The sequence below is a fragment of the Syngnathus leptorhynchus genome, chromosome 18, assembly GCF_054491065.1.
Source record: "Syngnathus leptorhynchus isolate UIUO chromosome 18, UIUO_Slep, whole genome shotgun sequence".
NCBI lineage: Eukaryota > Metazoa > Chordata > Actinopteri > Syngnathiformes > Syngnathidae > Syngnathus > Syngnathus leptorhynchus.
Window position 1 is genome coordinate 3,572,205 of NC_141212.1, and position 26,301 is coordinate 3,598,505.

Genomic DNA, 26,301 nt, shown 5'->3' on the forward strand with positions numbered 1-26,301 from the left:
TAAGGCTTTTTTTTTTTTTCACAAAAATGACCATGTATAGTAAGATAAAAACAAAACGTAAACAAAATATCCTATGACCAAAAGAAACACGCACCCTGGTGCTTCTTTTGCATGCATGAGTGCTTTCAATCTGTCCTTCCAGGGCAAACTGAGTGCATACCAACACACGTACACATTGTCTCTCATAGCAGGATGAATAATTGAGTAGTGTGCTACAATGGCTAAGAACAGACATGTCATGACCACACGCATGAATTTGAACCTGGAAAGCGACCACACAGTGTGTTGGAGTAGAAAACAAAGACCAAAAATTTAACACGAGACACATGTACAAAAAAAAAAAGCAATATTTGAAACAGTTTTTATTATTTATTTATTGAAATAAAATGTTAAAATGTATGTTTATTGAATTTTTGGAATCATTTTTCTGCTTGTGTTAAGCCTTTTGACGTGTCAGCAGTCTACACTGCGCAGTTTCCTGTCTGACTTGCATTGCAGTGCGGCAGGAAGCAGTGGGAAATTGAGTTCTGTCATCTGTCGGCGTGGAGTCGGGCGGAACTTGGCTATTGAGCTCCTCTTAGTTCCTGTCGTCTTCCCACCCTTCAAAGCGTTTCTCTGTGGGGGGCAAGTCTGAGTTTTGGAGGTCTGGGGCAGAGTCAGCGGGACCCATGAAATCTTTCCGCCTCTTTCGTCTTTCCACCCATGGTTGTGTATGCGTGGCAGCGTAGTGGGCGGAGCTCTCTGCAGGGTTTCCAGGTGCATTCTGGGAGAAGCAACGCTTTTCTGTGGTGCGCTGAACCTCAAGACGTCCTCCATAGGACCCCCGCCGCCGTCCGACAAGGTGGTCCCAATGAGCTGTCTCACCAGTTGGACGGGCCCCAATGCGCCGCTGTCTCTTGGATTGGCGGGCGAGGGGGCATGGCAAGGGGCGGAGTCACACAGGTGCGATACGGTCGTTTTGGGAGGAGAAAGATGGACCACTTGGTCTTTGGAGCCCAGCACAAATTTTGGGGAAAAGCATCAATTAGAAACTATTACTCAGATGTTTATCCTAACATAAGTTTTTCTTCCAATGATGTACCGTGAGGAAGAAGCTGAGTCTCTGTCTTATTCAAGATGGCGGCGGCATCCTGATCAGTGACCTCTGGTGACGTTGAGGGTCTGGGAGGGGATGCTCCATTGTCATCGGTGTGATGATCGTGTCGTAATGGCGGCTGCTGGCGTCTGGTCCTGCCGCACCTTCGTCCGTTTTCCTTGGGATGTCTGCTTGCCGCCTTTTTCTCCTTGATGGGGTCGCTCTGAAAGTTCCAACATTTTTCAAAAGGTCAACCCAAATTGAAAAAATAACTGGGACATTCTGACCTTAACACATGGCGGGTTCCTCTTGATCTTGGAGAGCAGCAAGTGGTAAGCGGCCATGACTGGAGAGGGCCGGTTATTGGCGAGCGTGCGCGTGACCTCGGAGGCCGAGTAGCCTAGCGTATCCGTCATGTACGCTAGCACCGACGCGTCCACATCCTCGCCGCACAGCCTGTGGGCAGAAGAAAGCTGTACATGCATATTTCTCCTAGCAGCCTTTAGGGGGCGTGTTTGCATCATAGCTGGGCCGGCGAGGCCACTTAGCCGTGATGACATTTCCACACGCTTCATAAAAGCCTTCAAGTTCCACTTTAATACACACAAGCTGTCAAGCTGACGACCACAACAATTTTCATTTGCCTTCATTTCCTTCTGCTCAATGTTCTCCGATTACAAAACTCACACCAACAATGCAATAAATGGGGGAATTTTCTCCGAGGGAGAGAACCAAAAGGAAAAATACTGAAAGCTTTTAAAGTTTTATCCTTTGGCTGTCATTGTGTGACTGGATTTACCTGTTACTCTGCGGACTCTTGGCGTAACCTTCGTTAATCCAGGCGCTCTCCATAGCGGCTCGGATGCTGGGCCTTTTGTCAGGGTCGGCTTCCAGCAGAGACAGCACGAAGGTCACCGCTCCTGTCAGACGGATGACTCAAATGTCACTCGGTGGCGAGTCGACCTCCCCCAAGGCCGAGGACTCCGAAATATGTCCCTCCTGTTACTGTTACTAATTTGTTGTTCAGCTAAAACATAAAAGATGAGAAATTTCCAGAAAGTTGCTGAAGACCTTTGCTGATGTCACCAGGTATGTTTGTAATGTCGCCGTGCAGCATCTTGTGGTGGAGATTTTTAATGTTGAAAGGCTCCACGGTGAAGGGCAACGTTCCAGTCAGCATGGCGAACACACTCACGCCTCTGATAACACATGTTTCAACTCACAAAACTCATTTTCAAACATGAGGTGATGATGACCTGACTTACACGGACCACACGTCCACTTTGGGTCCGTACTTCCTGTGGGCCAGGAGCTCGGGGGCGGCGTAGGCGGGGCTTCCGCACTGAGTGCTGAGCAGCTCCGGAGGCAAAGATTCAGACTTCACCGTGTTGCTCAGGCCGAAGTCTGCGAGCGGAAAAGCATCAAGTCGCCGGTGTCACGCGTTTCGATCGAACACGCCATTGAGGACGTACCCACAATCTTGATGTTGTTGTGCTGGTCCAGCAGGAAGTTCTCAATCTTCAAATCTCTGACACAATGAGACACAAGGAGTCAGATATTTTCATATTTTAATGATATTTGCATGGAGTCAGTTATTAAGTGACTTGATCATCATTTCCAGTCCCCATAACGGTGCGTTTTAGAATTTGGCCGAGTTGGGTGTTGACACCACGAGACGCACCCTAAAGAGCTAAATGAACATCTGCGCTCGCCATCCGGCTTGGAAATCATGCGTGTTCCTTTCAAGTTCATTCATCTCAACAGCAGATGCCGAGAAACGGGACAAAAGGAGACAAAGCCAGACGGACGACAAAGAAGTGAAGAAAGAGCAGACATGGCCGCAGAGGAGGGGGGGGGGGGGAAAGGTTTGTGGTAAACCTCCTGAACGTGGGGGAGCGGGAAGTGGGTTCAAGTGCAAATTTTCCATTTATTTCCATTTGAATCACATCTCAGTGTGTGCGTGTGAGAGTGTGTTTGGCTGTCGTTGAGGGACTTCATTAGAGAGGAAGTTAGTGATGTCGTGATGATGTGTGAATCATGGCGCCAGTGCAACGTGATGAGGTCATTGCCTGGTAATCACATTCCCACCTTTGAGGGAGCCAAACCTCTTAAAAAGCATGTGTGTGTGGTGTGTGTCAAATTGCTGCAGTATAGCGCCAACTACTGCTGAGGAGGACTCAAGCCAGATTTGCTTTACCTGAAGTATCGGTGGCTAGTATCGGTGTCTTTTTTTTCTTCCTGTCAACTGTTATTGTCAACTTAAAAACTCACAACTGGTGTGTGTGTGTGTGTGTCACCTGTGCACGACGCCATGCTGGTGGAGGTGCGCCACCGCCGCCAGGATCTGCCGTGTGTATCGTCGCACCTCCTTCTCCGGCAGACGCTTCTTGTCGCAGATGCGCTCCATCAGGTCGCCCCCGCCACACAATTCCAGCACCATGTAGTAGCTATTCTCAGTCTCCATGGTCTACGCACACACGTCGTCAAAATAAAACTTGAAATACTGCCAATAATTTGGTTACCTCTAGCAGGACGACGACGTTCGGGTGTCGTATCAGCTGGTGGATGCGAGGTTCTCTCTTCATGTTCTTTTGCACGTAAGAGTCGTGACACGCTTTCTTCTTGTTGATCACCTTGATGGCCACCTCAACACACAAATGTCATTCTGTAAGTATCTAAGGTAAATAAATGCAGGTAAAAAGCATATTTTCAATTGGCAGGTTTTTGTGACACAAAAATATTATTGTTATTATTTAATGAAGTAATATTGATGAATGAAGACAAACTTTTTCCATCCAGGGCTATAAAACAGGTGCTTGAGCACCCTCTAGTGGCTGTGTGTGCACATGCACAATATTATGAAACGCCTTGGTCGTAATTGTAATAAGGTGGTAACTTGAGCTTGGAATAGCTTATTCGTCCCACCACATTGCTTTTTTTCCTCTCCACTGTGTTTTTACTAAACAAAATCAAAAGTTTACATCATTATTTTGACTTCCAAGTGCTCTAATTTATGATGAAATTCAGTCAGCAGCTTGGTCAGGGAATGAAAACTTGATGGTGCTGGAGAGCGTTCTTAATAAAGTGAGTGTGTGTACCTTCTCTCCGGTGGCGATGTGTAGACCCTCCATCACCTTGGCGAAGGAGCCCTTGTTGATCATCTTGCCTACCAGGTAGGAGCCCACCCGCTTGGTGTGGGGGAAGCTTCTCAGCAGGTCCTTGCATGGGGTCGCCAACAAGGCCGGGCCCGTGCCCCCTTTTTCGTTTATTGCAGCGCCTGGCATCGGTAAGCAAACCCCATACTGGGACCCTCCGGTTGGTTGCTGTGGAGAGACGAAAGAAAGCGTTGGTGCTGCTTCCTGCTGAGCCGCTGGTGCATCATTAACTCTTCTTTTCCGTTGGTGACATGCGACACCCTAATTACGCCCCCCTCGGAACCCCCCCCCACGTATACAAACACACACTCCCTTCTGCACCGTCACAGTTACATAGTAACCACTCAAACGCTCTTACCTGCTCTTTTACCTGTGGTGAGCCATCAAGGCCACGGGGCCAAAACACTGACCTACATTCGAAGCTTAAAACGGGGGGGGGCGTGTCTAAAACAGTGCTGGTGCCTCATTGACTTATGACGCCGTAAATTGGGTCTGATTCCAACTTAGATGAAGAGGAGATCATATTTTATGACCAATTCATGGAGGACTCCCATATATAGCCCATAGTTCACATATTTTTCCTTGCAGATGTATGGAATTTTTTATTTTAATGTCAATATTATGCATAAAGCGTTTAAAAGGCTAAGCGGGTGCAATAGTGATCAGTGGAAAACAGAAGTGCGGTTTAACACTGAGCGCCTGCCATTGAACTCTATCACCACGTGTGTGTGTGTGTGTGTGTGTGTGTGTGTGTGTGTGTGTGTGTGTGTGTGTGTGTGTGTGTAGCTCCGATTGCAGTGTTGTACTCACTCACTAGACGCTCCAATATGCATTGTAACATGACACACGTGCACACACACACAAAGTCTGCTCTGATTGGTTGCGCACACCCTCGATACATAATTCCACACACATGCATACGCACTCAAACACACACATACAGTACATATATTGACTGTATTAGGTAATTTATATTTAATACCAGTTGTATGCATTTTTTAGAAAAGTTGCTAAATTGCATGTGTTATTTAATACAAAGCAGGGATACAACGGTAGCATTAATTTATAAAAATATGTCAATGTTTTTACGACGTCCTCGTTTTTTTGGAGGTGGGGGCATAAATGACATTAATACATCATTATTATCATCATCTGTACTGCACTATTATTTATTGTGTTGAGTCAAATCAGATGATCTGTCACTGCTGCCCTCTAGCGGTCAAAGCGCCACGGTGCGGCTCACAAGCTAAGTGGAATGCCAATTTAGCACTTTTACTGCTATGCATTTTTACGTGCAATTAGCATGAGTTGACGACATGTGACGTCATTTCTTATCTCAGCATTTCCCATTTTAGTGCGTATTGCAAAAATAAGGAACAAAGGGGGGGGGGGCTGGTAATTATTAGGAAGGATGAGGTGGGAGTATGTCCTGTCTAGGAGGAAACAGCGACTATTGTGGTCAGCTGTGCAGAACAGTGCATACATATTTGTGTACATATGTGAGTGAGTGTGTGTTTGTGTGTGTGTGTGTGATGAGTGGTGACAGGAGCCTCAGCCCACTGTGCTTTCTTCAACCTTCTGCAGAGTTTCCCAACTAAAAAGGCTAATTAAAGTCAAAAACAAACTCACATACACTGGTATGCATTGAACACACACGCTCCGCTTAAATGTCCAGCTTATTAAAGCAGAATGTGGTGCAGATTCGTGAGTGTGTGTGTGTGTGTGTGAGACACATGTGGGTCGGGCCGCCAGGAAATGACTGGTTCGCTTCACTCTTGTCATCACCTTCCAACACGTTTCTTTCACGTTTCAATTTGGGGAGCAGCGCAGCGGGTAGCGCGCAGGCATGCGTGCACGCACGTACACACACACACATTGTACATATGTGTGCACACACGGTCCATATTAGCAGCGAGGCAAGTTTTGCCCTCACAAACTTGCAGTCGAAAATATTGACAGTATTCACTGTAGTGTTCAGTCAGGCAGGTGTACCTAATAAAATGACTTGTGTGAGAAAAATTGGAATATCCACACAGTGGGGTGCAAAATAGTAGTATCACATTGGGGAACATATATAATTCATTTTGAGTAAGTATTGTAAATGAAGTGAATTCATTTGGTAGAATGAATGGAAATGGCTAATTGTCAACGGAATATTCAAAAGCTAAGTGTGTGTGCTTCTGCTGCATAATGTCACAAGTGCTCAATGCCAATGAAGTGCTAAGTGTTGCTTTTTATGGGGAGGAAACATACTGAAACAGTGTGCGTGTGCGCGTGTGGCAAACACGCACTCACACACACACACACACCGAGGCTGAATATGTTCTGAGTTACAACCTGTTCACTGATGGGACGGCCCCCTTTTAAGCTTTTTCCTCACTCGCTCATTAGCCCTCATGTGTGTTGCATTGTGGGAGTACTACAGCATGCATTTATGCATGTGTGTGTGTGTGTGTATGTTTAGGTGTGTGAGTGTGTTAATGTGTGTGTCAGAATCTGTTCCCAATTGGTAACTTTTAATCAGCCTGTGAAAGCGAGACCCGTGACAGCCACGGCTAACATTTGAAGCAACAACACAATTGATGGATGTTTCACGCAAAACACATATCTCAACATTTTCATCACAATGTTGCACAAGAAATCCGAGTCGAAAAACAAACCTTATTATTGCTGTCGACGAAAGGTGCGTCTCTCTAGGGTTATCAGCACAATTGGAACTTTGACATCTGAAAGAAAAAAAACAAGTCATTTTACAAGGGTTGCATTACATACAACACACACAGGCGCATCCATGCGCACAAACACACAGGAAATGGAATTAGAAGGTATTATTGACAGAATCTCCGGGCACACCTCTCTCAACGCGACACCTTTGTTGTGACTTGTGTCGTAAAGATGTGTTTCTGTGTGAACGCCACGCTGTAAAAAGTGTATCCTCCCTTATTAGTGCGCCCGTGTGTGTATGTGTTCATTAAGCACGTGTTATGTTGTTAATAGCACACCTCGTTGGCTGGCAAACATCAGGCCGTTAAAGACGTTACACAACTGTGCTTGTGTGCTTCACAAAGACCGGCTTGTGTGTGTGTGTGTTTGTGTATAAGCACAACGCACGACGTGTCTAGTTGTTGTTGTCTCAAGTTACTAGCTTGGTCAGGGAACAAATTCAACTTGAAGTTGGAGTGGCTGGAATTAGCATGTGGAGCCGACCTTTTCCTTTTCCTCGCATTCTGTCGGCTTTCATGTGCAAGCTCGGATGCGTTTTATTGTCGCATGTGCAACTTTTATGTGAGGTCAAGAAACACGGCGTGTGATGTCCGCGCCAACTTACAAACGTCACCATCGCGGGAAGCTTGAGCGCCGCAGAGTCAAATCTTCAAAAGACTTCCTGATATAAAAGTATTGGGACACCCCCACAATAAAGAAAACTTTTGTATTGATGGTTTGATGAAAGGTTGTGTCCCAATACTTTTTGTCTCCAGCAAGATGCAGATTTACAAGAGCCAAACGAGAGCCGGATGAAATTAGAAATCCCCAAAACCAAAAGCGTATTCCTTGTAAATTCCACATCTTTGATATCATTTACAAGAGACGTTTGCACGCCGCCTTCTGCGAAAACCACTCGGCATCATCGAAACTTTATTTGAAGATGAAATAGTCGTGAATGGATGAATGCATGGGCTGTAAAAACATTACAATGCATCTGGACGGGGGGCTCGCTGCCAAGTCGCCAGCGGCCTTTTCAGACACCAACGTGGCATTGGGTGGTGGTGGGAAAAGTTGCAATTCAAGAGTAAAAAAAAAAAAAAAAAAAAAGTCTGAATTAAAAAAAAGTTACCTCCTCTGTGATTGGCTGGCGGCTAATCCAGTTTGTAGGTCAAGGTCAGCTGGGGTGGGCTCCATCATACTGGCGACACCTAAAGAAGATAAAAGATGGATGGTCAGTATTCTTAAATCATCATTTTAAGAAAAAAATAATCATATTCATCAACAATATCTCAGTCAGCATTTTTTTCCAGTTCATTTGCAGCGCTACTTTTAGCAAGCGGGCACACCACAGGCATCAAAAGATGGCGGATGGGAATATTTTCTCACTGTCATCACTTGTTGCACTCCACCCCCCCCAAAGGCCCGTTCACAGTGTGGCCCCGGTCACCCCCACATCCCCCCCTATACCCGTCTTTCATCCCGTAAAGACGGAATCCAAACACTCCAACTTCCCCTGCACTCATCTTTTATTAATCACATCTCAGCGCCGTGTCGCCTGCTCACACACACACATGCAGATGCTAAAAAACGCCTCGAGTGTTTCATACTCGGTGCACCCCAGGGCTCGTTTAAGGCCTAAAGAGGTGTTGAAGAAGGATTAGCGCGCACACACACATGCACACTAAACACGTGCACGGCGAGCGGATATTCCGGGCGTTGTTGTTCCAGGTGTGGAGTCATCGGGGGTCTCCATGCTGTGACCCCCGTTATCCCGGGAAGAGGGAGGAAGAGACGCTGGATGAAAAACACATTTCTCGCCCGAGGCCGTATCACCGAGGACAAAACCAGAAGAAAAAAAAGTTGGGGGATACAAGTGAAAGCAGATTTTTCAAAGAAATACTGGGACCCCACATCATCGTGGTATGACACCACCGGATTCACCTCGTCGCTGTTTTTTTTTTCCAATTTTTGGGGGGTGGGGTATTCCCCTTTTGTGAAAGCCTGCTTTAAATGAAAGTGCATGTTGTAATGTATTGGAGTGCTTCCACTAAGACAAAACAACAAAACTGTCCAGTTTTTTTTTTGTTTCTTTAGTGGGAGCCACCCAAACACGTCGAGTGCATCCTGGCTCATATGTTTGAAAATGTCCAGTGGGCCCGTAAAAAATCAAATGTTCACTGTGCAACTATGATAATGATGACGAAGGGGAATAAGTCATTAAAATGATTTTTTTTTCAAAAAAAGGAGGAAGAAAGTCAAAATGATGAGTGTTGTGCTCAAGTACAACCAGCACGCAGCCATTTTGTTCAAAAAGATAAAGCAGTCATTAAATGACGTCATGAAATGATTTCATGACGACTGCAGGAAAATAGGATATTCTCAAAGCAACAAGTCTTAACGTGGTCATAATACCAAAGAACTTGGTGTAAAATATATTGTCGGAGTGTGACGTCAGCAGAATATTTTTTTAAAATATTTTTATATATATATTAGAAATATAAAATATGAAAAAGTGGAACCCATTCATAAATACACGACAAGGGAACACATGTAACTTGTCCGTGAGGCTTTCATGTTGCCCTTAAAACGGAGTCATTACCGCCAATTAGAAAAAGGTAAAAATAGGAATTGGCGAGGGAAACACTAGAACACTTTCTTTACTTTTTTTTTTTTGCAAGGTCGCCATAAAAACCAGTACGTGTTTGTGCACATTTTTACGCCCTAAACACTCCAATAAATTGACATTCCTTCAATGTGCGCTAAATGCTAGTTGGATGGAAGAGGAAAGGCGGCATTAGCGGCCAATTCGGAATTTCTCTTTTTATGACTTTGTTCTTTGATTAAGAAAACGCTTAAACGCTTCCAGTTGGGTGGGAGAAAAAAAATCGGATGAAAATAAGCGTTGTTGTGCGCTTTTTAAGACGCACGTGTGCCCGCCGCTCCCCGAAAGCTCGCTTACGAGCTGCAGATGTTTGCCTTTTAAGATTGTGATTTTCACATCATCGTGAGCGTTAGCGGCCGTACGGACGCACGCCTCCTTCAAAAGAGCAAAAAAATTATCATTCAAGAAAAATAATATAATATAGACTTTGAATTATTGAAATTACATATCGCATCTTTTTTTGTGTACGACTGACAGCACAAAACTATATTTTTTTCCCCTGAAAAATGAACAAGCATAGTTGCCTCAAAACTTTATGATTTGTCTCAATTTGGATGTTATAATGACATTTTTTTTTTACATACAAATCATATTTTCTAATCATGTACGTTTTTATTGAGAAAAAAACTATTGGAAAATGCTTTAACTGTTACAATGTGAATTTCTATGACAATGTATTTCTAGGTAGCTCAGTATGAAAAGTTGTTTTCATACAAGTAGACTGTTTTTTTTTTTTGGTTGTCTTGGAAGACGTTTGGCCTCCCTTCATAGCAGCCTCTGGTTCGTGCTGTTGCATGAACTGATGAAGCCCGCTCAGATGAGAGGCCAAATGTCTTCTCAGGTAACCACAAGTGTCCATTTGGTGCCCTGAAATAAAATGACCTGCATGCATAAGAGGTAGTTATCATCCCAGGATGACGCCATCGCTCTGTTTAAAAGAGCAAGCAAGCAGGTGTTGTTTTCATGGAGGTGAAAATTTCCAACCTTGCCTCTATTAAGTCATAAGAAACAAAACCAACGTCTCAATTTAGTCACCAGCAGAGAAGCTTTCATTGCTCCCATTTTCGCTGCCATACGTGTGTAATCGTCTCCATAATATCCTGAATGCGGCCACGTAATGAACTGCTAAAGGTGCACACATTCAAACTGCGCTTTATCAAAGGACTAAATTCATTGCATACTAAGACTGATAGTTTGTCCTCCCATAAACACACATGCGCACACAAACATCTGCAGCTCATCCCATACAAACATGTGCGCCTGTATACACATAAATATAGAATCAAAATGAGTGTACTATTTTGAGGAAAAAATATTTTTAAAAATATTGTATCGCAATAATTATTGCTGTGCTTTAGTAGTTTATTATGACTGATCGGTGCTACAATGCATCGTACTGAGAAGTGTTTAATATTTGGAGTCTCTGACGTCGTTAGCAACAATGCAGAAATATTTTACTTCGTGTTAAAGCGCTTTTTTGTTCTTTTGTTTGTATGAATAAGAATTAAAAATAAATAAAATAAATGAAAGCACGAAGATTGGGCCTGCAGGCTGGCACGCGCCGTCAAGGCTCATTAAAGAAGCGCACGGGCAAGCGCCTGCAAAGCATGCACGCGCCTTGAAGCTGTCACGTTTCTCGTTCATTTTCCGACTCTGGGTGAGCAAACCGTGGTCAAAATATTCCGTTAATCTGGTCCTTTTGTCTGAATTTAATCACAATAGTAATCGTACCAGCACCAAAATAAATAAATAATAGAAACATGTTTAACCACCTTATTATCTTTAGTGTAATATAAACTCAGCCGTAATTTTAAATTATAGTGCTCAATTTTATGATGGGCAAATATGAACTACCGATGTGTGAGTAATATTTATTGCAACAATAATAATGGAGGAACAATGGTTGTCAGTAATAGAAATAATATTTATATTTATATTAAGCAACAACATTAACTTTATTTTACTTGTTTTGGAGTCAGTATATGCTTGGATGGCAGTTATATTGTTTTAAATTATACGGATGTATTTAAAAGTAATGTCAATATTTTTATATAGACATTTTTTTCTCAATTAAATTACAGGTCAGAAATACATGACTTAAGTATTTTCACGGCAGCCTACATATATATGCCTAATTAAAGTTATCCTAAACTAGAAGCCTGGACTACTTTTTATGACATAAGGTTTTGACAACTGCAAACTTTCATATATATATATATTTTAAATTCTAAATGATGTTTTAAGCTAATTCATTCCTCACCTGATTTACTTGCTTGCTCGTCGTGGAGGTCAAAATGTCACTTCAGGGACCCTTCTCACCATCACTGAAACAGAACATGTCAATAAATCGTTCAATTCATGATTATTCAAGTCAACCGTTATGGCAGAGTTCTTTGTAAATATTCATCGTTATTTAGTGAATAATCAATGAAGCGTCGAATAAATAACACTATGTTCGATTTAATACCATTAAATAATCTTTTTAATCTCAATTATGTGTTTAGTGAGGACCACGATTAAAACCTATTGAAATGCGTGTCGATGAAATTACAGACTCATAGCAGATTGTTTAACAAATTTTGCGTAAGACTAAACATTCAGCAGAATGATAATTTTACAGTATCATCAACACTTCACATTTCGGGTGTATTGTACTAAATTATCATTAATAACAACACCTTTGCACTGATTGTAAAACTATGAAGAATATGCATCTTTATTCCTTGCTTGAAAATTCATGCATTCTTTGTGTCTGTCCGATGTACTAGTTTATTCTAATGTCTATAACTTAAAAATAATGTTCAGTTGTATGTGCACATTTTCCTATTTGATGTTGCATAAATTACTGAGATTTAATTTATCGCTTGTGTTAAAACGTCGAGTAAATAATGTAAATAATGCAATAAATTCTAACTGAAGGTTTTGATGTGGTGTTGCTTCACTCGTTGACCACATATGGGCTTCACCAGTGGGCGCGGCCACGGAGGGTAACCACTTCCGTAGTGGGCAGTGGGAAGACTCCTGATTGGCCCAGGACATTTGTGATTGACAGGTTTCCCACAGCCCCTCCTCGGTTCTCCCACTATGTTGACACCTCCCTCCAAAAAAAAAAGTGGTGGACAACCGAAACCTCAGACGCGGAGAAACTTGCACCACAGAAGACTTCTTCACCTTTTCGGGGACTCTTCTGCGTTGTCGACGTCTTCGTATACCCAGGACACGGTTGACACGCCTTGACCACTGTCGCTTCCCGGGACTTGGGATCGGAGCTATGGCCGAGAAGCGGCGTTCACCGTGCGCGCTCAGCGTCAAGGCGCACGCCTTCTCGGTGGAGGCGCTCATCGGGGCTGAGAAGAGGCGCAGGACGGCTGGAGAAGGCGCGACGTCGCCCGGCTACGACGTCCCGAGAACGGCCGCCAGTCCGGAGCCTCCACCCGCGGGCAGAGTGCACGGCAGCGAGGCGGAATATGCCAGCGACGGATCCCGTAAGTAAAAGCTTGCAGTGCTGCCCAAAAAAACTGGAACATAAAATGGAATAAAAGTTGCAGACATCCAACAACGCTATCGGCTGCCACATTATACACACGTCTACAATACACGCACATCTATGTTAATATAATATTATCTATAAAAGTGATCCGATACTTACAATATCGTCGTCATTATTAAACATGATTATTGTCATTCTAGAAGCCACTCATGCAATCAAGACTTGTTGAGCTTGTGGCCGGCGTGCAAAGTGTGTGACAATTATGAGTGTGAGTCGATGCTTTATTTTATGAGCTTTTGGCTGCAGTCGTAAACACGCCAATTAGCAGCAGTAGAACCGGACCCAAAAGCACCAGGATGCATTGGAAACTTAATACCCGAGTCTACGGTGTCACTTCTAATGCAATAAGCTTCAGGATCTGCATTCAAATACACACACGCTCAAAAAAAAAAAAAAACGCTCATAAATATGCTCAGTTGTTAGAATGATCAATAAATTCAACTGTATTCCAACTCCCCCAAATCTTATAATAGCTACTTAATTGAATTCGATTTTTAATACAAATAATTCTCAATTGTAATGAAAAGAAAGTGGAGACGCAGTAAACGTGTGGAGCGTCCTAACAGGTAATTGCGTGTTTATGCGCGTGTGTGCTACAGAGAGCGAAGACGCGCTCCTGGAGAGTCCGCAACTCGCAGCCGTTTGCGGGAACGGGAGCGAGGACCCACGCGTGGACCTGCAGGGCTCGGACCTGTGGAAACGCTTCCACGAGATCGGCACAGAGATGATAATCACGAAAGCTGGAAGGTACACACATTGCCAAGACATGTTTTGCCCGTTTGTGTTCATGCAAATTCAATTCAATTAAAAGCCCAATAAAATAGTGTGCTTAAAAAAACCCAAAAAATGTGCACGTTTTGGTTAAATGTAAGTAATAGTGGGGATATTATAGTCAAAGAATTCAAGGAATTAATTAATTTAAAAAATCATTGCAAAGTGAGCATCACTATTTTTCTTTTTTTTGCAATGCTTGAATTTCTGCAAGCTATTTGTAAATACGCTGCGTTTGGTTTTCAGGCGGATGTTCCCTGCCATGCGTGTGAAAATGTCCGGTTTGGACCCACATCAGCAATATTACATCGCCATGGATATCATCCCCGTGGACAACAAACGATACAGGTAAACTAGAAATGAGAAATATGACACGTTGAAGTCGTAATTCTTCTTTGTGTTACACACAAAGGGCGCTGGGCACAGTTGTTTGGTTGTTCCTTTTGGACTTTTAACCTCGGCCTGCGGTAAGGTCAGCGCAGCAAATGTGCCAATCTGCCGAGGGGGGGGGGGGGGGGGGGGGGAAAGCACAACAAAGGTTCCCAAGAGCCTTTGGTGCGTATTTACGCACGCCAGAGAGATTCAACAGTCTTCTTCGGAACATTTACATAATTTCAGTTATTGTGGGATTGCTGGAGATTATTTTTCTTACCGTCCCTACTTTTTTTCCACACACTTTTGCTTTCACATTTCTCAACCAATGTGAATCAATCAAGTTCAAAAGAAAAATCACAAGACCACTTTTTTGGCCACCCCAAAACTCCTTATTTCGCTTTTCTTTTTTCAACACAAACTGCAAGTGGATGGTTTTGCTGTGTACCTACAGGTACGTGTACCACAGCTCCAAATGGATGGTGGCGGGCAACGCAGACTCTCCGGTGCCGCCCCGGGTCTACATCCACCCGGACTCGCCCGCCTCAGGGGAGACGTGGATGAGGCAGGTGGTCAGCTTCGACAAGCTCAAGCTCACCAACAACGAGCTGGACGACCAGGGACATGTACGTCACCTATCATTATTATGATTGACCTCATGACTATCCATCTATTCATTCATGGTGCCGCTTAACCTTATTAGTATTAACCGCTATGATTTTATGACCATATTACCACATACTATATTTCTGTTTGTGTATTTAAAAGTTAAATTCGAAAATTTCAAAGAAAATGACTTAAATTTTGAACACCACAAAATCCCTTAAACAAAGATAAATGAATAAATATATAAATATAAATATATGTATAACTATATCCACTGGCCTGATTTTTCTAATGGTTTGGCCTTGGAGGAGGTCTTTCAGTAGATGAAGCTTTTTGAAGGACCCAGGCAACAAAATGCTCTTTGCTAAAATTAAAATTCACATATTTATATGATCTGCCGGATTAAAAAGATATATATATATTTGAAACACATTAAGAGTCCATTTGGTTTGCTCCCATTGCAGATAATCCTGCACTCCATGCACAAGTACCAGCCGCGGGTGCACGTGATTCGGAAGGAGTGCGGCGAGGAGTTGTCCCCGGTGAAGGCCGTACCCGCCGGGGAGGGCACGTGCACCTTCTCCTTCCCCGAGACCGTCTTCACCACCGTCACGGCGTACCAAAACCAGCAGGTTCGTACCTACTCACCATCTTCAAGTCACCCTCCCCAACAATATGAAAACAGAAGCGTACACCTCCCACCCCATTGGTTACTTTATGCATACCATAGTGCGAGAATTTCAAACGCTTTGAATTCAATGAGAAAAGTCATTGATGTCTAATGAAAACCACGTAGGCGTTTTTTTTTTTATTATGCCAGAACGGTTTGAAATTCAGATAAGAATCTTCACTTAAAAGTAAAAATGTGTCCACAAAGAAAAACCTGAGTTCACTTTATTTTTTTGTTTAATCCTGCCCACTGACAAACTAGCTGCCTGTAAAAATAACGCAATGGTGTACATCATCTAAATTGAGCATCAGCTCACAAGGTTGAACCATTTTTTTTCTCAACTAGCGGGTGTCACATGTGTGCCCCCGCAAACACACGGCCTCAGTTTCCTAAATGTCAAGAGACATGCTGGCATGCTTTATGTGTTGTCATAAGATTTGGGGGGAATTTTTCCTGTGTTTTCCAGATAACCAGGCTGAAAATTGACAGAAACCCTTTTGCCAAAGGCTTCAGAGACTCTGGAAGGAATCGGTGAGTCGAGACCTTCATATTACCCGCCGCAACTGGGTCATGTTTGAGATTCTTGCAGGCCTGCGGGTTTTCTTTCTTTTTCTTTTTTGTCACGGCTATTTCAGTCTGATATTACGGGAAAAGGAGGGGGGGGGGGGGGGGGGAGCACGGCCTGCATTTATTTATCCTTCCCTCGCGGGAAGTGTGCGACGGGCCGCTACGAACGTGAAAAATCCACCCGGAGTGGAACTAATCAAGTCTTACCGCAGCAGCGTTCAGGAGATTTCATCATGGACTATTCATCACTTTGTCGTGGATGATCGGAACACAGTTTCTGAAACAAAAGTGAAATGAGTCAAATGCAATCGGCACAAAAAAAAAAAAGCAGCAAATTAAGGCAAGCAATGCAAAATGTGAACATGCATACTTTTCACGGGGGCAGCTTGTCTAAATTATCAGCGCGGCTTCAACCCTGCGGGTGTGCGCATATGTTGGGTGGCGGTGGGGGTGACTTTCATCCTCACACTAACGAGGTCCAACAGAGGAGTTGCGTTAGGCGGCCACACCAGCCTACCTTGGAGGAGGACGGCTGAGGTAGGGTGGAGGCGAGAGGGTGGGTGATCCCACCTCATAAATCCTCACTGCGGCTTCCGGCCTCCTTGCTCCTGATTGGCTCATAAAAGCCGTGTGAAAGCAATTACCTCGGAGCGCCCGGCTGGCAGCGGCCAATGGCGACGTGGCGTTTATGTCCCTCATTACCTGCACAGACAGAGAGACAGACCAAGATGGCGGCCAGGTGGTCACTTTACGAGGTGGCGTGGCTAACGTGATTTGTGTTTGCAGGATGGGCCTGGAAGCCCTGGTGGAGTCGTACGCCTTCTGGCGGCCGTCTTTGCGGACGCTAACCTTCGAGGACATCCCTGGCATGACCAAACAAGGTACGTGATCTTGAAGACCCCAAAAAAAAAGACATCTGACATCTCAATAAACTCATGTTCCCACAGGAGTCCAAGGAAGCCATGGAGGTGTCGGTCCATCACCTCATTTGCTATCACCCTCGCCCTGCTCGTCACCCTTCCAGGTGTGCCCACTCAGCCCGGGCGACTTCACCTGCAGTCGCCCGGCCCTCCCGCTCCACCGCTACGCCGCCCCTCCGGAGCCCTTCCCGCCGCCCCGTGGCCCGGCTTCCTACGAGGGCGACGCCTTCTGCACCCTGCCGCTCTCCACGTCGCAACTGGGCTACCTGTCCGGCCCCGCCCCGCAAGGCTACGCCGGCCTCCGCCTTCACACGCCTCACTACGGCCTATACGGCTACACCTTCCCGTCGTCCCCCCGCCTGGCCGCCAGTCCGGACAAAATGAGTGCCGCCGCCGCCGCCAACCAACAAATCACCCCGCTTGGCTCGTGCCCTAATGGGACGCTAACGGACAGCCTGGGGGTGCTCGCCGCCGGACAGCAGGGCTTCTTATTCGACTCTCGGACTTTGGGGCTAGCGGGCAGCCCGTCGGGGAGCGGAGGCTCGCAAGTTGCCGCCCACCTGGGCTGAAATTGTTTACCGTACATCTGCCATACGACACTCAGGAAGGCCTCGAAACATTTATGAGGGTGAGCACATGCTGACTTTTGAATGGTTACACCCTGGACAGCTAATCAAAATGATAACACAACGACGGGGGTGAAAACTGGAAGTGATTATGGAAGAAGGAAGTCCGGTGAGTTGAAGTGAGCACTTTGTTTCCATGCTTCCTCACAGCAGCCACGCACTGAGTGTGTATCGTGGTTCGAAGGCGAGAACATAACGGGGGGGGGGGGGGGGGGGGACCCGTGGCACTTATGCACCTGCTCTTTGACCTTGAACTTGTATGTTCGAGACTCTTCTTACACATACGCTCTTGGCCCAATTATATATATGCACGCATCTATTCATGCCAACAGCTTTTGTACGCAACTAATTTAACTGACAGCACAGCCAATTGTTGACTTGTCATACCACCTTTTGTTTCATCTTAATCAATTACAATTTTTACAATATGAACATTTACTTGTGGGCTGCCTTTTAATGTGGGTTAAAGACGAAATGTTGATACCTCTCAGGTTTTCAAGTTGGTACGCTTCTAAGTGTACAAAATTTGAAATGAGACTGTAGACATGCTACTTGCAACATATATCAAAGTGTTGGGTAACAGCGTAAATGGGCAATGTGTGTGCCCCCCCCCCCCCCAACCGAGCGCTGGCTCACAAGACAGCAAGGGCGTACGCCAAGGAGGGTGTGAAGGTGCGAATGTGTGTGGCAACAGGTGGTTGAGACGTCTCGAAAGGTCACGCTGATCCCAGAAAATGCAAAAGGAGCCCCCCCTGCCCCCTCGAGGCATTAGCCATGAGAGCGTTAGCCAAGTAATTCCAATACTAACACATGTACTGTAGTTTAAATGTTAAACATGAGTTGAATGTAGATTAATTACCAGCATGTCAGTTTTGCATCTCAAGCACTTTTGAAAGACTAGATGGTATTTTTAGGGTTTATTTTGTGTCAATTTTCATGTGTTCTCCCATTTATTGTATGAAAAATAGCCAAATTTTACTTCAACGTGGCCTTAAATTTGATATATGGGGGTTGGTAAGTTATCTATTTGTTGCAAAATAGAAAAGTATTTTCATAAATCATGTGGCAAAATATTTCGGTCACATAAGAATGAAACACAAAAGCATGCTTGTGGCGGGACCACTGCCAAAATAATAATAAAAGATGAATGATTACATAACACAAGTAATAAAGCAAGGAAAAAAATGATTAAGAACAAGTCATCCACTTCCTCCTGAGCTCGGGCGCGGCCTCTCGTGTTGCCTGGTGTCAACGTGAGGGGTCGCTGACAAGACGAGCACATGTGTGGAGGAGGTGGAGGGGAGCTTATTTTAGAACGCATGGAATGGTAGCCTTGTTTTTCCTGAGTGACAGATGGGGGGGGGGGGGTTTAGGGGACACACACACACAAAATAACTAACCCAAATAACTCATTTGAAATTAACTTGTAAACCAGAAAGTAGGTACTGCTCAATCTCCCGACGCTGACCTCGTCTTTCAACACAGTAGTTAGCATTTGCATTAAAATCCAGTTGTGTGGTTTTAGCCTCGCTTGGAATGGAAGCATTAGCATTACGGGCCTCAGACGATTCTGGCTCAGTTTGGCGGCCGCGGGGTCCGTGACTGAGCATTAAATGCCCAAAGGTGAGGTCATAGTGGGCAGCGGCGGAAAGGTTCCAGAGAAGGAGGGGAAATCAAGAAACGTGCCCATGTCAGAGAAAAGTAGAATTACTAACGTGGTTTAATGCCGTTCTATTTATATGGTGCCAATGCTAAACTGATTTTAAGGCAGTTTAAATATGAATGCGGTTTAGGACCACATTCCCGAGGACCACAAATTCAATAAAAAAAAGAAACAATGTGTAAAAATGATTTTTTTAATGTTTATTGTCTAGTATACAAATAGTTTTGTCTCCAGAGCGCAAAATGTATTTGCTCAGAATTTTGTCACGGTATCACTGTATGATGTCAACAAGATTAGCAAAAGGCTCCAAGTGCACCTGTGCTTTTTGTGGGGGGGGGTTTAGGCTTCAGTGTGGGGGGGTGACATGGAGATCACTGAGGATCATTTCACCGCGTGAACCGTTAACGACTCGACGGCTATTTGATGACAGTCGCAAGAACCCGAGCTTTGTTGCCGTCCTTTACAGCTGTTAAATATTTGTCAAGTCAAGCGATGATTTGCGGCGTATGTTCAGAAATCAAAATTTACGGCGATATGTTTGTAACGGCAAATACGTGATCATATCGGACGATTCCATTAGCAATCTATACACGTGTATTTTAAATCTTCTTATAATACGCTAGCAAACAAAAGTTAGCAGAGAACTCAAGTTCTCCGCTGACTTGACTCGAGTAGGAACAGAGCCGGAACATTCCTGGGACTGTCCAGCTCGCATGCTTGGACTATTTTTAGGCGGCAGATATGACGGATAAGGCGGAAACCGCACATTGGATAGACAAAGTAGAAGCCAGACAGGAAGTGACTAGGAAATAAAATGGGTCTTTCATCATGAATAGAAGCTTCCAGTTAAGTGTTTTATTGAATAATTTGAATGAATTCATTTAATTAAATCTCCATTCCTATAGGTGGCGCTCTTTAGTATTTACAACAACATGTTTGGATGCCTAATTTTTTTTTGTAACCAAAACAAAGCCTTATCATGACCCCGACACCCACATTTGTGTGCGTGCATATAGTGTGTCGGTCATTTATAGCCGAGCAGCTCATCAATCTCAATAGCGCTGAGCGATGCAGAGCTGATGAAACGACAGACATGATCACTATTCAGTGGACGGGTGAAAATGGGAGGAGGGAGAAAGAGGTGAAGGAGCAGAGTGGGAGTTAAAGTCAGGAAAGGTGACACGGGAAAAGAAGGATGGGCTGAGGAAAAATAAAGTTGGTGCAAGTCGGCGACCGTCATGGCTAAGAGACAATAGGCCATCACGCTGGGAAATGTAGAAGAGAACAGTAGCAAAACTTTTACATGCTCCTCTGACACAACCTTGGAATTTATTATGGACACGCAGTGGACGGCGGGTCACATGCTACGGCGATGGATCACATTCTGTCAAATGTGCGTTTGTGTGAGAGGGCAGGGGGTCGCTGGGGCGAGGGGAATATTTGTCAATGAGCTGTGAAGCCACGCTGACACGGGGGCAATGAGTCTTTGTACAACAACAACGCGTCAAACGTTCCCGTGTACCAAGCAAATATTTACATGGAAAAAAAATGAAATGATGATTTATATTTTCCTATGTCACAACAGATATCGGCCGCTGTCATTGAGTGATTTTGAGACGTCGGTAATAAATCGCCCATTAGAAAGAATTCAGGTAGACACGATTTTATAGTCTGTGGTGTGGATGACAACGCCCAACATCTTTTTTTTTTTTTTTTTTTCCAAGGCGGGACAAAGTAGGCGAACATCAAAGCTGGTCAAAATGTTTAAAAGTGCAACGGCGTGGTGTATATTTTGCCTGCCGCTAGCGAAGGCGGGTGGTAGCGACAGCAGCTGCGAGGAGACGTCACATGTGCCATTCCTCACATTTCAACAGCCAACGAGCGAGCGATTTATGGACGCGGGGAGAAGGACACATAAACAGAAGCGGCGGCGCTGAAATAAACAAAGATGGGAGGAGCTGACGGGAGATAACGCCGACACGGAAAGAGAAAGTGAGAGGAAAGACAAATACGCAAAAAGAGGGGGGGGAGGAAGACATTTTGCCATTTAACATTAAAAATGAGACGTGAAATGGAATACAATGAAAATTACAGAGTTAAAACGCACTGACGGAAATAAAAAAAAAAGTGAATTTGAACAATGCGCCAGGAAAATTTTGTCCTACATTTAAGTTTCAGCCACATGCTATTTTAGGTTATTTCACCACCATTTGTTTGTTTCTTTTCAATAAACGGATAAGTGTGTGAGCGTGTGTGTGCACGTGTCTGTTAGCTCCAACGGCCACTCTCCCATGACGTTCAAGTCAACGACCCGAAGACAACAGCAGTCAACGGGAGACGCGCACACACACCCGGCAATATGTTCATGTGTGTTGTGATGGATCCCCGGGGGGCGTTCGCTGAGCCACTCGTCAGGCTGCCGTGTTTGTTGCCGTAGTGACGGAGCTGTCACTGCTCGCTACCACCCAGGAAGAACTGTCAATCACGGCTCGCAATTTAGCTGAATGATATAATAATATTATAAGATGCCAATGTTGCAGACGCTAGTCTATGCTATGGTTCTTTAGCGGAGGTGTTTTTTTGTTTTGTTTTTTTCTCGGGCACACTCAATTTACTTTGTTGCTAAATTTCACACTTAATGGGTGGGCCGGCAAACTAGAGACAACTATTTGTTTACAAACATTAAAAAGTCATTTTTCCATAATATGTTCCCTCTACCTTTTTGTTAATTTTGACCAAAATAATGTCAGAGAGCTTTTTAAATTACTTTTAATCTAAATTAATTACTTTAATTTTTACATTTTAAATTTCCCCAGTAGCCATGGCATGGGTGTGAAGACCAACGAGTTCATCCCTAGAATTCAAAGCAGACGCTGCTTCATCGTACGTTGGAAAAACTAGCCGTATGGAATTTTTATATGATGAGCACCATCCTAAATCATCTTTACCTCTTTGCTGACACGCTTATGTATGACATCAACACGTTCCCCACACACACACAAGACACAAACTGAGGGGTGCAAGCAATTAGCGCACGCCTTTCAAGGCTGACTTCATGCTTTTGACGCCTCACTGGATACTTGTTAGCGTGTCAGCATGCGTATATATCAGTAAAAAAGGGACGGGCAAAAATAGATGTAATTAACGCTATGTATCAAAAACCAAAATAAATCAAATCTTATTCAATAACTACCAGTCCTCACCTCATTGAAGTGCAATAATTTTTTAGACGTATTAAATGTAACAGAATAAGTGTCAACAAGTGTTTGTAATGATTTACCTTTAGTAAATGACTTCTTTTGCTATTCTTCCTATTTTGGCGATGAGCGCTGGCATCCTTAATGAAGTGAGTGAGTCACGGGTGGTGTGTGTGTGTGGGGGGGGATCGTTGAGCTAATTAGGCGAATTGGGGCCTAATCCGTCTCCGGGGTCATCTGTTGGGGTCAGGCCTAAAAGAGAGAAAGGTCACAGAAACATCCGGCACACGGCATTAATGTCACCTTCATAGCCCGTGTGCGTGTGTACGCGTAGATAAGAAGAAGGGGGCGAGGCCTTTTTAATGAAGCATCTGTAAAAGTCGTGTGATGTAAACATGTAACAGATGGAAGTGTTTGTGTGTGCGCGGGTGTGTGATTGATCGCTTTCTATTGATTAGTGATTACAGTGCATGGTCAGGATTTACTGTATGGGGCTAAGCACATGCTCAAACACACTGTAGCAGCTACTGTAGCCCGTAAGGGCCAAATGTGCCTAGCCGACAAGGACGGGGATTATCGGGTTTGTCCGACATCTGCTGGAATCACTTCCGGGAGGTTCTCCACAATTTTCCATTAAAGCCACCCACCTTGCCTATCAAATGATACCGGGCCCTGGTAAAATGTCCGCCAAGCCTAAACAAGTGTATTTTGACTGCACTCCATGGAGGAGGAGGAAGTATAGATTGGATTTCCACGGGGGCTTTAAAAAGCAGACAAAAACACGGGCCTGCCTGTTAAACACAACACACACATCACGATGGCGGCCCATCAGCTGTCACGGTGTGCTGGAGGCTGATAAAACATAAATCATAAATGTGTTTCTCAGAGTAAGACGAAATGACGCGTGAAAGAAAACTAGCTCCTGTAGTGCTAATGATTTGATGACATCAAACAACCACAGTGAGCTGAAACAGATGCCCAGCCATGTTTTAGTTATTCATTTCATAACTTGCGCGTGACACACACACACACACACACACACACACACACACACACAATACAGTATGGTGAGTATCCTGGCTAAACTGAAACTTTATTTTGGAGGTTGCCAAGCAACGTCTCCTTGTGCTTTTATTTTGAATGGGCCTCGAGCATTTTTTTTCCCCATGATTGGACTGACTTGTAATCTCTTCCAACATGTTCACAGCTCCTCAAAATTGAGCGTTAGGGACAATAATTTGACTATTTATAAGATATTGATTGAAGGGCATCACTATTCTTACATAATGCTGCAGAGTAACAAAGAAGTGGAGGTGAAACTTGAACACGTCACCACTAGCCCACTCCTAAATATCAATATCCTACTTTTCTGTCAGCACCCTCAGCATCCGGGTGACACACGGGCGCCAAAGAACGCGGATAATCTATGTCCAAGACCTGGAGCGTGCATGCCGGCGGTGAGGCGAGACTATCTGGACCGCTCATCGCATCAGATGTGGTCGGCCGGGAGGAAGGCGAAGAGGAGGAGGAGGAGGAAACACAAGTAACAACTTGGCAACCTGAAGGCGCCTTGCTTTGCTTTCTGGCTCTCGTCTATTCAAACTCACCTTTTTTTCTGATTTTAGCGCTCATGTGGCATCTTGGTGCCAACAAACTATGTTCAAATGAGGGGAGGAGCTTAATTTAGATGAGCCTTGTCTAACATGTAGTTTGTATTCTTCCTATTCTTATAGCCAATTGCCGAGATGACTTCCTGTCTGCCTCCATTTCCCACGACCGCTCTCGCAGCAGGGAAGGACACGGCCTTGGGATGCTAATGTAGCATGAGCCAGAACCACCACAGTTCTGACCATGGTGTGTGCGTGTGATATCATTTCCCAGTGCTGCTGCTGCCCACACCTTTCGATCACGCTTTACACCCATGACCAAATAAACATGCTTCACACTCCATCTGAATCCACACATGCACACGGTAATTGAAATAAAACAACGTCATGGCCTCTTTTTATGATTTTTGGGGTCTCTGACGTTCCCACCGACTTCCACATGTCCATCACACTTCGGTGACTCACGGGCAATGTGCAATGCATTATGGGTTCGATATGAACAAAAATATGGGACTTTGCACATCGACATCTGGAAAGCCCAAAAGAATCCAGTAGAAGTTGGAAAAAGAAGCCAGTTGTAGGAATGAATCTCAGCTCCACTCAAAATTCTCAGATTAAAAAAAATATATATTTGTGAAAAAAGTTCGAAATGGTTTGTTTGAGATGTCCCAAAAAGTTGGAAAGTTTCATTGTGAGCCATGACAATTGACAATCTCCTCCAGATGGGCCGACAAGACGTTCCCATGTCGCCTCTTCGCCTTGTTTGTTTTCTCTCTGCGCGGAAATCCAAATTCCTCATGAATGTCTTCCGTCACACGCCCGACCGTCCGTGAAAACACCCTCCCAACACCCTTCCAGTGCCCTCCTGAACACAAAACGTTTCATCACTCCAGCACACAGCCATTTAATGCACACGCTGCAGTGAGTAACTGGCCTTGACCTCTGAACCCATGGCTTGTAATTTCACTCCTTAAGTATCATATGTAGCAGGTTAGAAGCGACTCAAGCTAGGGCCCAAGTATGTATATGCCTGGGCCCTATTCTAGCATTTTTGGGGGGAAAAAAATCTACGCTGTGCGTAATTACTGAAAGAAGCCTTGCTATAAAATCTTAAAACAGCATTCTCCCATATGTGCTAACCTGTCAAAAAAACTGAGCGACCAAACGTCAAGCGCGCATCTGTGGCCCGGTACGAGTGCGGCGTCGTAAACACTAAACATAGCGAGGCCCGGGCCAGCGCGCGCTTGTGATTAGCACCGTAATCAGAGAGCGGAGGGCGCGGAAACCGGAGAATGTCTTTTTTTTTTTAACAAGGTCGTCCATTTTAGAAGGAGTTCTTCCTGCGGCCGGGCTAATTTCAGACGACGGCGTGTAAACACTAAACATAGTGTCAAGGTCGAGGAGGTATAAAAGGCATATTAGCAGATGCTGCGTGGCCGCGGTGAACACAAACACAAACAAGATGGAGGGCCCACATGCTGGCTGCCATTCGGGTTGAGGCAAGCCTTAAAAATCTTAAGGCGTCTCATTATCAAGTAGTGAACGTCCACGTTGTCCCCGCGTGCGGAGGTGCTAAGTGAGGTGGTGTGGAACATCAAACGGGGGCCCATTAAAAGCCATAAACAACCGCACACATGCACAGAACAATCCTGAACTTCAAATTTGAACTGGCGGTACTTTTTTCTCTTTAAAAAAAAACACCCCCAAAAAAACCTGATGAGTGATTTGCCACGCAGAAATGTGCTTTGTAGTAAATCAAATCCATTTCTAATTGAACTATGCGTTGTTTTCCAATGGTCCATTTCGGTCCCGCGGCACATTCCACATATTGTTTTAGCATTTACTCTCAGCTTTACGACACACTCCAACTTAACACAGGATTCATACGTAATTGAATTAAAAGCTTACTTGGATTGTGTAGAAAGGGGGAACCTCGGGGGGGGGTACGTGATGTCATCTTTATGGTCCGAAGTGACGCTTGGTGGACCGGGAAACGGGGAATGGAGCAGAACTTTCTCTGCATACGGACCTGAAAAATCCCACGTTTAGCTCTTACTGGAGGACATTTCATCATGTTTGTGAAACAATAGGCGCCGAAAAACAATACTGTGTGGATGAACGGGAGTGACGAGCGTTGACCTGAACATGATTTAC

General features: G+C 44.6%; 2 protein-coding genes across 4 annotated transcripts in view; one reads left to right on the forward strand and one right to left on the reverse strand.

Moving 5' to 3' along the window:
• Positions 1–26,301, reverse strand: part of LOC147042425 (hormonally up-regulated neu tumor-associated kinase homolog A) — a 40,110-nt gene continuing 13,809 nt past the window's right edge. For 2 of the 3 annotated variants that reach the window (XM_085938136.1, XM_085938135.1), the window contains 18 exons: positions 26,056–26,176; positions 22,624–22,792; positions 16,652–16,836; positions 16,342–16,411; positions 12,770–13,116; positions 11,859–11,922; positions 8,066–8,144; positions 6,891–6,956; positions 4,174–4,398; positions 3,598–3,720; positions 3,373–3,542; positions 2,548–2,603; positions 2,341–2,479; positions 2,147–2,274; positions 1,875–1,995; positions 1,363–1,531; positions 1,082–1,298; positions 1–986 (listed from right to left, as the gene is read on the reverse strand). In XM_085938136.1, coding sequence (XP_085794262.1) covers positions 454–986; positions 1,082–1,298; positions 1,363–1,531; positions 1,875–1,995; positions 2,147–2,274; positions 2,341–2,479; positions 2,548–2,603; positions 3,373–3,542; positions 3,598–3,720; positions 4,174–4,359 — 1,842 coding nt within the window. In that variant the 5' untranslated portion in view covers positions 4,360–4,398; positions 6,891–6,956; positions 8,066–8,144; ... (4 more) ...; positions 22,624–22,792; positions 26,056–26,176 and the 3' untranslated portion in view covers positions 1–453. The remainder of the gene's footprint in view (positions 987–1,081; positions 1,299–1,362; positions 1,532–1,874; positions 1,996–2,146; positions 2,275–2,340; positions 2,480–2,547; positions 2,604–3,372; positions 3,543–3,597; positions 3,721–4,173; positions 4,399–6,890; positions 6,957–8,065; positions 8,145–11,858; positions 11,923–12,769; positions 13,117–16,341; positions 16,412–16,651; positions 16,837–22,623; positions 22,793–26,055; positions 26,177–26,301) is intronic. The other variant, XM_085938137.1, reaches the window with a different exon arrangement.
• Positions 12,841–17,863, forward strand: tbx18 (T-box transcription factor 18). The gene is made up of 8 exons (XM_085938148.1): positions 12,841–13,083; positions 13,748–13,895; positions 14,166–14,267; positions 14,746–14,917; positions 15,362–15,529; positions 16,034–16,098; positions 16,921–17,015; positions 17,082–17,863. Exons 1-8 carry the CDS (start codon positions 12,870–12,872, stop codon positions 17,621–17,623), a joined length of 1,506 nt encoding a protein of 501 aa, XP_085794274.1. The 5' UTR covers positions 12,841–12,869; the 3' UTR covers positions 17,624–17,863.

Excerpts from the sequence above, each read along its gene's own strand:
- tbx18 (XM_085938148.1), top strand. The coding sequence starts at position 12,870 with ATGGCCGAGAAGCGGCGTTCACCGTGCGCGCTCAGCGTCAAGGCGCAC. Across the intron at positions 13,896-14,165 it reads ATAATCACGAAAGCTGGAAG|GCGGATGTTCCCTGCCATGC; the intron begins GTACACACATTG and ends TTTGGTTTTCAG. Across the intron at positions 17,016-17,081 it reads CCCTGGCATGACCAAACAAG|GAGTCCAAGGAAGCCATGGA; the intron begins GTACGTGATCTT and ends ATGTTCCCACAG.